This window comes from Aplysia californica, unplaced genomic scaffold (genome assembly GCF_000002075.1).
Source record: "Aplysia californica isolate F4 #8 unplaced genomic scaffold, AplCal3.0 scaffold00513, whole genome shotgun sequence".
Classification (NCBI taxonomy): domain Eukaryota; kingdom Metazoa; phylum Mollusca; class Gastropoda; order Aplysiida; family Aplysiidae; genus Aplysia; species Aplysia californica.
The window spans coordinates 201,492-211,292 of NW_004797783.1; the positions used below are offsets into that span (position 1 = coordinate 201,492).

At 39.8% G+C, this 9,801-nt stretch overlaps 2 protein-coding genes across 2 annotated transcripts in view; one reads left to right on the top strand and one right to left on the bottom strand.

Annotated features, from left to right (window-relative positions):
- The window catches only part of LOC101852349 (C-C chemokine receptor 1-like protein 1), a 78,923-nt gene that overhangs the window by 6,817 nt on the left and 62,305 nt on the right, over positions 1–9,801 (bottom strand). The window lies entirely within an intron of this gene.
- Positions 144–9,801, top strand: part of LOC101851668 — a gene marked incomplete in the record, with an annotated part of 23,850 nt that continues 14,192 nt past the window's right edge. The window contains 3 exon segments of the mRNA XM_005106107.3: positions 144–577; positions 7,567–7,815; positions 9,467–9,660. Of these exon segments, the coding sequence (XP_005106164.3) occupies positions 7,590–7,815; positions 9,467–9,660 (420 nt within the window).

Genomic DNA, 9,801 nt, shown 5'->3' on the forward strand with positions numbered 1-9,801 from the left:
GGGTCAAAGATAGCGAAATATCTTGAATTGTCAGTAGGTTAGTCTTTTACTGCCTATAAAATGCAACCTGCACTGCTTATGCTTCCGGATTTCGGGGGGGGGGGGGGTTGAAATTGTTTCAGAAAGCTTTATCAGGTCTGCTGGGGTAAAGAAATAGATTGTAAAGCGTACAGACCTTGTTAGTGAGCGGAAATTTGCGCTATACATTTGCTGTCTTTAATTGTTGGACAAAATATAGAGTTGCAGAAATAATGGAATTATCTACAGATCTAATTTGGCTCCAAAATTACTAGTCGTTTGGCCCCACACAGGAAATACATCTGGCAACCCCTTTACTTTGAAGCAAGATTTTCGCAAGAGATCCTGCAGCTGCTAGGCTAGCCTTATGTCATGAGACTTTAGATCGAGAATCTAGATCTAGATCTAGATTAGAAGCTGTTTTTAGAGTTATAGGATGCATAGGATGTTGTTGGAACGAAAGCCACGCTGTGTATGTTAAGTTGTGGCAGACCAAGAAAGAATCCTGTTTCCTGAACTCTTCGTCTTCGGTTAGTTGCCCCGCCTCAAGAGTTAGCAAGTAAGTATAGATATCTCTTGGCTAGTCCTGCGATGAAAGCGAAAACGACGAAAGGAACGGTTCGTCGTTCTCATTTACACTCGTGAAGGGTTATATGCGTAGGCGATGGTCAATTGTGGCGCATTATTGACAGTAACGACTGTGTACTGGTTACTACAAATAAAAATAAGACGTGTATACAAACTAGCTATTTATACACGTTTAAAGTTAGGTTAGATCTAGATCTAGATCTAGATATAGATCTATTTCCGAACAGTAACTCGGTAAACGTCCTTCGTTTCCCTTCCTCGCTTGGTTAAATTACTACACAGTCAGTGTACAAATCAGATGGGCTCACATTTTCAACAGCTTGATTTAAAACTGTCTCATTCGGAATCAAAGTTTGGTCTCCATGATATTTCTATAGTATTCTCTTCAGAAGCGAGTTTTACTTTTATTTTCGCTAATTGTAAAATTTTCCCTGCACGACCAAAGGAATCAACAATGTTACAATGTCAATAATATGATCAGATCATTTCAAAGTCAAACTTTCACGTAAGAAATGTAACAATCTGACAAGACTGTATCACAAACACTTTCGGGAGAGGTAATGCGACGCTTTGTATTTACGAAGTGATTATTCGGACTCGAGTCCGAATATGAAAAAATGTTATTCGGACTCTGATTCTTGTCCAGCATGACATCACTTCCGACTTCTTGTGACTCGTGAATCCGGCTTCCTGTCCTGCCTCACTCGTGACTCGCCTCAGGCTGGGTAGAGACCGGGATCACTTCGGGCAAAAAGGCGTTTTGTGCTGGAGCTGAGTTTTAATCTTATGATGAATTTGAGGCCGGCCTGAAAAGTTATAGCGCTTCTAATAAATGTTTATTTATCAAGAGGTCATCAGAAGCAATTAAAGATGGCTCGTTAGCATGTGTCAGGGTCGGATGGGCGGCCTGCACACGTGTGGCTGTGTGCGTGTCGGGGAGGGTGGTGGGGGGCACTATCGGTCCGGGCTTTGAACGTCGCATAAGCGTCGGTCTTTTCCCCCCTGGCAACTGATCATTATTACAATAATAAGCTAGTCTTGACGTAGATCTACGTAATGAATACGTAATGAATTGTGCGCTGGTCTATGGAATCAAAAGTTGCCGTATGCTGAGCTCTACACAGCAACACAACTTTTCCTTGGTAAACAATCGATATGACACAGGCTTGTGTATTTGAACGAATCGGTCTTTTTTTTTTTACACAGCTCATAATATGCCAGGTGGTCTGCTAATCTTCAATTTTACCTTTTTCTACAACAAAAAAAGTGCGAATCGTGGGGGGGGGGGGGGGGGAGGCGTATCAATGAGGCGGCGGGCATTGGATCGGCAGATAAGGTGTGGGGGAAACTAAAAAATGGCGGAAAATTGGAAGCACTGAACGTTGGATCTGTAGAATGAAGACACTTCCTTTTTTCCGGACCCGAGTCCGAATAACATTTTTTCATATTCGGACTCGAGTCCGAATAAGAAATTTTTTTATTCGGACTCGAGTCCGAATATGAAAAATTTTTATTTGGACTCGAGTCCGAATAACGACGGCCTTGTATTTAATAAAGGATTCAGTAAATCGGATCGGAAAACATATACCTCAAAGCAGAGATCAACAAGGACAGTTTGAATCTGCAAGACATTATTGTACTGATTGTATTGTCCATCAAGTCATAAAAAATCATTTTTTTTTGCATGAAGGATTTTAGTTTTTCTGGGTGACTATATGCAAAATAGGTTAGTGCCAAGGTCGAGCAGTCTTGTTTTCTCGCAGTACCTTTTGAAGGTATTTTCAAATGAAGGAAGTATAGTCCGGGAACGTTGCCCCAACCACAAATGAAGTACCTGAATATTCAGACATTTAAAAATCTCTGGCTCTAGAAATTGAATTTGATGCAAAAAATGCTTAACCCAGTCCTCACAGAATGGCAGAATAAGAGGATGACGCCTAAATCTCGCAAGTAACCCAAAAAATCTCGAGATCGGAAACCGTTTGGAGAAATAGAGTTCAACTTTATTTTCCCGAACGTTCTGAGAAATAGTCACTTCGTTTTTCTTTTACTCATGCACCCGTCTCATGATCACATTTTATACAGATCTAGAGCCAGATCTATACTTCTTTTCTAGTAGTATATTATTAGGCATGCTGAACTCGAATATATCGCTGGTGGAGTGATGAAACCTCGCAACCCCAGGAAGGAAAATTTTACAGGAGAGACAAAAAACTGATTTACTCGTGAATAAAATGATCAATATGAACCAAAGTTGGTACAGATAAATGAAAACACCTTATAAACGTGGTTAGTACCCAAAAAATCACTTTTCTGATGTTTAAATGGTTATGCCGTGGGATGTGAGGTTTCATCACAACATTTTTGTCGTGATGAAACCACGTAGTCAGCCGGCGGGAGGGTTGCGAGGTTTCATCAGGACAGAGTTTGAGGATTGCGAGTTTTCTCGCAGCTCATTTGGTTGCAGTATGCATCTGTTGTTTGGAACGCCACAAAGTGATAACGATGTTTTTTCAATACCAATTAGTTTAGAGTTAGATTCCCGACCAACTGAAGTCAAATAAATGTGTGTTATCTGCAGAATTTGGGTTTGAATCCTCAAACGGATTAGCGATTTGTGCAATTTGTTTCAATATAATTTACCACGATTAGATCTGGTTACTTCCATTTTACAAAAAAGCCCAAATGAAAAGTATATCTCTGCAATATGGTCTCTGGTTGCACTGCAGATGGCTTTCACAATCGTAAGAAATAGATCTAGATAAAAATATAGACATGTTTTTTTCAATGTTTTAATGCGTCAGTCCATTACAAAATTTATTAAGAAAACAATGTAATACACACACACACACACACACACACACACACACGCATATATATATATATATACACACACACACACACACACACACACACACACACACACACACACACACACAAACACTCACCACAAAATGCTTTGAAAAACGAATGGAGGATGTCAATCAAATAAAAGGTGGCGAGTCATGAATACTAATTGGGTTAATTATGAAAATACATAACGTACGTGCAGACAAAAAAAACCTTAAAAGATCAGTACGATGTCTTGAACTGAAAAAAACCCCATAACGAATAGCCATTAATGATAACGGGGTAAATTGTCATAAAGTGATGACCTATATTGGAAATATCAGATTCAAGCTCCTACAGGTGATTGTACTTGGGAGTGCTGGATTTTAAGACGTTCTGTGTTCAGTGGTGTAGCAGGATAGACCTCCTCATGTTTCTGTGTCCTGCCTTCGGAACGTCAGCCCATTTATCACTGAAGTGCAGCTTGAATTGGATGTTCATGTCTTGGGTGTACTTCAAACACCTGATGTCGGAGACAACAGGATGACCCGTTTTTCTTCCTGGTCTGATAGACTTGTAGCTTCCTCACTTAGAATAATGTCGAGTTTTTCTCTGGCCATCCTGAAGAAATGGAGGTAATGTAGGGGAACCTCGATTCGAGCTTTTCGAACTGATCTTTCAATAGTTGAGTGCACAGTCAACTTACATTTGTGTGTCATTTGATCAACCATTTCTGTTCGATTGTGCTACAATGTGTTGTTGTAAACAGGCTGAGAGAAACATTGGCTAGGGTGGCATTTCTGTATTGGTAACCACAGCAGTCCCTGTTGATGATGGTTTTCTGGAAGTACAGCTTTTCCTTCAAGAAAGCCAATAGACATGAAGCAAACGTATTTGCTAATTCCCCCTTCTGCTACATGCCACACGTTACAAGTAGTCTGATGGGTTGCAGTTTCAAGTATCGTAAAGTTATGAACGGCACGCTTTGTTTTGTAATATAGGGCTGATGGAGTCAGTTTAGGTGTTAGTGTAAGGAGCACAAGCTGAAGATCCATAGAAAACATGCGCCGTTTTAGGTTCATCACTGGCGAGATATTTGATGGCTTCTTATTTGTCTCGTTCCTTTCCCTTGCACGCTGCCCCTTTTCTAGAATGTGAGCATTCCAAAATCCTCCGCACGTTGCCAACTTCACGGATAATGGAAAGGTCGCACATATCTTTCTTTGACATGAACAAGGCAGGCTATTCTGCCTGATTGTTTTAGTGATTAGGGGGGGGGGGTCTGTTGAGAGGCTGTCTCCCGTGGTCTTGGCAAAATTGTGCATACATTTTGTAGATATCTGAGTTCCTTTGATAATTGGTTCTAAATGTTTCTTGCAAATCATTCACTCAACCCAGTTGAAAGCAGGAACATCTTTTTACACACGGGCACCCTATGGCCACCTTTTTAAATGTGTATTTGAAGGTGTATGCCCAGTCTGGTTAGTTTCTGAATACCTCCCCTGAGGTTGGTTTATGTCCACTAGTCCAATAAAGAGACATTTTTTTCATCCCATGAGAGGATCACACTAAATCAAAATTAATGTGTCTGTCTTCCTCGAGGGCCCTTTGCCCTTTACATTTCAGAGTTCAGTTCTTGCAATCACAGTTTGGTTTCAGTGACTTAGCTGGGCTTTTCATTGAATCATTATGGTATTCCTGACCAGATCCACGGATGGCCTTCGCTTATTTGTTGCCACCCCTGAAAACCTTTTCTTCTCCCCTGTGGCATCCCAAATGAGCTGTGTTTCTGGATCAGGCTCCAGGAAAAGAGGCTAAGGTGCCTGAAGGTGAGATGGACCTAGGAATGTGGTTTGCAGATCGTGCTGCTGTGATTCTGCGGGTAATAATTCAACAGCTGACTTTCAGCTGCCTGGGGAAACGTCAGTGTGGTTTGGGGCGTGATTCCAGGCGACACTGGTGTTGGTGCATACTCAGTCTGTGATGATGCTGATACTTCCTTGCCTCCACATATAAGGCACATCCCTGGAAAGGACTGCAAAATGGTAGCTGGAGTCAATTCAGGTAACGGAGTCTGCTCAGTGGTTTCCAAACCAGCCCTTGGATGGTATAAAAATCTAAGTGATGCGAGCCCAGTTGGGGTTAGATATTCAAAACAGATGCGTAAATTATGTCCATATCACTTGTATTATTGAAGCACAAATTTGTCACAATGTCCTCTATAGACTTCAGGGTCAAGAAAAACATGGGTAAGTTCTGTACTATAATTTGGTCTCAACCACAACTGAAGGATCCGACTAATCAGCGGATTCATAGTCTGAGAACGGGTGAAACCTTACCCTCTCTTTGATAAACAAAATGGCCAGTTGACATCTGGAGAGTGCATAGACCTATCACTTATTCTTAGTAAGGACTATTGTCACCTGTCTTTTCAACGTGTGACTGTTGCCTTAAATTAAGTGTAAACTACGTTTGTGCTTTATGAGAACATCTTGTTTACCAATGCGTTAGTCATCCCTATAACAGGATTTCAAATAGATTTACATAATGTAACTCTTTCACTTAGGGTCATATATGAATTTCTGAACTGGCTGAAATAAAATGGATGAATAAAAGAAAGAATGAATGAATGAATGAATGAATGAATGAATGAATGAATGAATGAATGAATGAATGAATGAAACATTTCTTTATTAAGTCAGGCATATAAAATGCACCAAAAAATGTCAATTATAAGCGCTTCCATTAAGTCAATTCTTAATGAAGGCTTAACCAGAACCTCGTAAAAGCAAGCCGCTCTCTCAAACCGGGAGTGATGAAACCACGCAAAAGCAAATCGGCGCACCAGGTGAGGGTTGCGAGGTTTCATCACGCCAGGATATCATAGGGGCAAACATACGTGTTTTTTAAAGTAAGTTTTTTTCATACTTTCTCTTTATAATTTAACCTAGTGCTTTTGACACAATGTGAAGAAGGACTGGGAGAAGACATTAAGGCAAAAAAACGATTTTCGAAAAAATTGAGGGTTACGAGGTTTCATCACTCCACCAGCGATATGGCCTTCATTTTTGCTGCAAATCAATAGCTATTGAGTTATTGGTGTTTGAAAATAGTAATATTTGACTTAATTTGCCCCCCTGACCTAAAAAGAATCTTGAAAGCAGGACAAATGATTAAAACCTTCAGATGATACCAGACCAGCAACTCCATATATATGGCCAAAAATTGACGAGTCCCTGACTCCACCACACAAATGGACAACGCAGTCTCTAGTGTGAAGGGCTTCTGTTCATCACTGGTCCACAATCCCGGCCCCCATAGTGTTTTGGGTCTCTTTGCCTAGGGTTTTAAGCCAATATTTCTTCCTCAGTGTCTCGAGTATATGGTCACTTTAAGCACAAGGGGGCTATCCTGAAAAACGCTGTTTTGAGAAAATGGAAGGTAAAGTTTTTGCCCCTTGTTCAGTTTCTTTGAAAGTCCAGGAGAGTTTTCTCTATAACCAAATACACCAATGAAACCAAGTTAGGGCAATGCCCACTTTTGGTGTAGGTCAAGATTTCTGGAAACCCCTGAAATCTGGGTTAGCCCGCTAATCCTTTAGTCTACGCTTCCACACAAAATAAAATCGCTTCCAGGCCAGGCTAATGTATGAGGTTTTGCATGGTGTAGAACGCACTCAAAAAGATCCACGTCCACTGCGACCATATATATTATGCAAGCCTGCAACAGAAGTTTCCCTGTTTGGTTGCCGGTTCCCCACTGACGCTGATCGCTCTCTATTAAAATGATGCTTTGATCTCCTTATTGTCTTTACTGATTAAACCAATCTTTTGCTCTTGAGGTCTAATAAGCCTTTCTGGTATTATTTACACAATCTACATGATCCATGGCAGCATTTATCATTTGTATATATATATATATATATATGTATATATATATATATATGACAAAGTACAGTATAACCCAAATAGGTTGAACACAGACGGGCCCGTTTTTTTTCCTTCTCTATCTTTGTAAGAAATTTTCGTGAAGCCCGAACACAAAGACAGAATTGTCGAACGAATTTTCAGTACTTTCTTTTATTTTTTACTTGATCGTAATAGATGACATTTTTGTACCCCCACTTTTCAGGATCAAGGGTTACAACTGACAAAATGGCATCTCCTGATGCACAAGAAAATCACTCTATGGATATTCCTTCCCTTGGCATGAGCGAACTCTTCCGCAAGGCTCATTTCTCGTGCAAGTTTCATGGAGAAAATGTCTCTGTGCAGAGAGGGTTCGTGTCCACAAGCACATACTCTAAGGCACATGGTCAGTGCTTAATGCAAGAACCTTTGACTCCGGGACAAACATTCCAGCTGTCTTGTTGCGGGACAGGTCTGTACTATTTTTTAAAGCCTTTACTTTTAAAAATGTGTGCTACTAATTAGAGTTTGAAAAAAAACCCCGTTACAATCATAATTTTTTTTCTTTTTCATGCTTCTATTTGAACAATTTAAATGTTTATGCTGCTGCTACATTTTTTTGAAATTCTGCTTCAGTTTCACGTTTTTGTAAATACTGTTTTTTTGTTCTTGAATCTTTTATTTTACATTACATATATGTGAGGTAGCTTGGTGGAATCAGGCTTTCGTGAAATTTTTGGCATTTAGAGTTATTGGTATCATCTTAAGCTTGTTCACTTGTCTTTATTTGGTTGAAAAAAATATCTATTTATCTTGAATACAAGTAGAGATATTTGTGAATGAAGGAAGTGGGGGTCACCTGTTTTTACAGGTAAAATTAGTGAGAAAATAGCCGCCAAAGATTAGTTATTTCCTTAACTTAAGAGTCCGTGGTAACTGAACATTTACATTTTTTGTGCTTTTAATCAACGTTTTTCAGAAAAATCCACACAGAAATGAGTTCTTTAATGGGTATGAAAGGTGTTGAGCCAAAAAACAAAAATTTGATAAAAATTCACAAACCTGCGGAAAAATGCAAGTTTCTGCAATTTGATTATTTTGACGAGAGCCTGATTCCACCATGCTGCCTCACATATATATACAATTGGACCTGCTTTAGCGGCCACGTGTGGGGAGATAATCCCCTGTACAGACAGCCACTTCCTATTTCCCACCCATACATCTGTTTGCTATTTATATGCACGACGTATGTGTCACGACACGGTGGAATAATGCGCTCGTCAATTTTTGGACTTGTGGAGTTATTGGTATCATTTTAAAGGTTGTTCACTTGTCTTGCTTTTTGTGAAAAAAAATAATCATATATCATGGAAAGACGTCGAGATATAAATTGCGATTAAAGGAGGTGGGTGTCGCCTAGTTTCAGAAGTAAAATTAGTGAGAAAATGGGTGCCAAAGTTTGGCGACTTTCAAAGCTTAAATCAACATATTATTTTCAATAAATTCCTCACAGAAATGTGTAAGCAAAAATTCGGTAAATATTGCCAAATGGACAGAAAGATGCCAGTTTCTATGATTTCATTATTTTGACGAGCTCAACACTTTTTATATCCATTTAGAAACACATTTCTGTGTGGACTTTACTGAAAAACGTTGATCAATGACACAAAAAATGGTAAATTTTCAATTTCCAAGGACACTCCTTCGATGGAAATCACCAGGCTTTGGTGGCTATTTTATTGTTAGTTTCATATCTTTACCAGACAACTTTTACTTCCTTCAATCTCAAATGTTTTGACTTCTATTCAAAATAAAGGGTATTTTTTTTTGACAAAAGCAAGTCAAACTTAAACAAGTATTAAAATTCAATAACTCCATTCGCCGAAACATTGATGAGAGCCTGATTCCAACATATTGTGACACACACACAAACAAAAACACACGCACACAAGCACACTCACACACACATATTTTGATATATGCATGTCCATTTGTCGATTGGTTTATCTCTCTTCTTCTTGTTTATAATTGTGTCAGTCTGTTCCTAGAGCTGCCTTTCCCGTCTTTTAACTTGTTTCAGCTGTTTCAATTTCTTACTCAAATATGGCTCTTCTCCTACTCAGGTGTCATCAAGCTCGGAGCATTCCCCAGTAAAAGAGACGCCGTGAATTGGCTTGAATCGGGACAGCACCTGGGAAAATTCTGCCAACCCTTAAGGATTCGCATTGCCTTATTGAGAAGCTTTGATTGTTCATTGGAACCTTACGGGAGGTTTTTGGAGCTCAATGAAAAAGAGCGTTTAAGTGGATGTTGGAAGGTATTGCTATTTAACCATCTCATTCATCCATCCGTCCATCCATCCATCCATCCATCAGTCCTTCCATCCATCCATCCATCAGTCCGTCCGTCCACCCACCCATCCTTCCATCCATCCGTCCACCCACCCACCCACCCACCC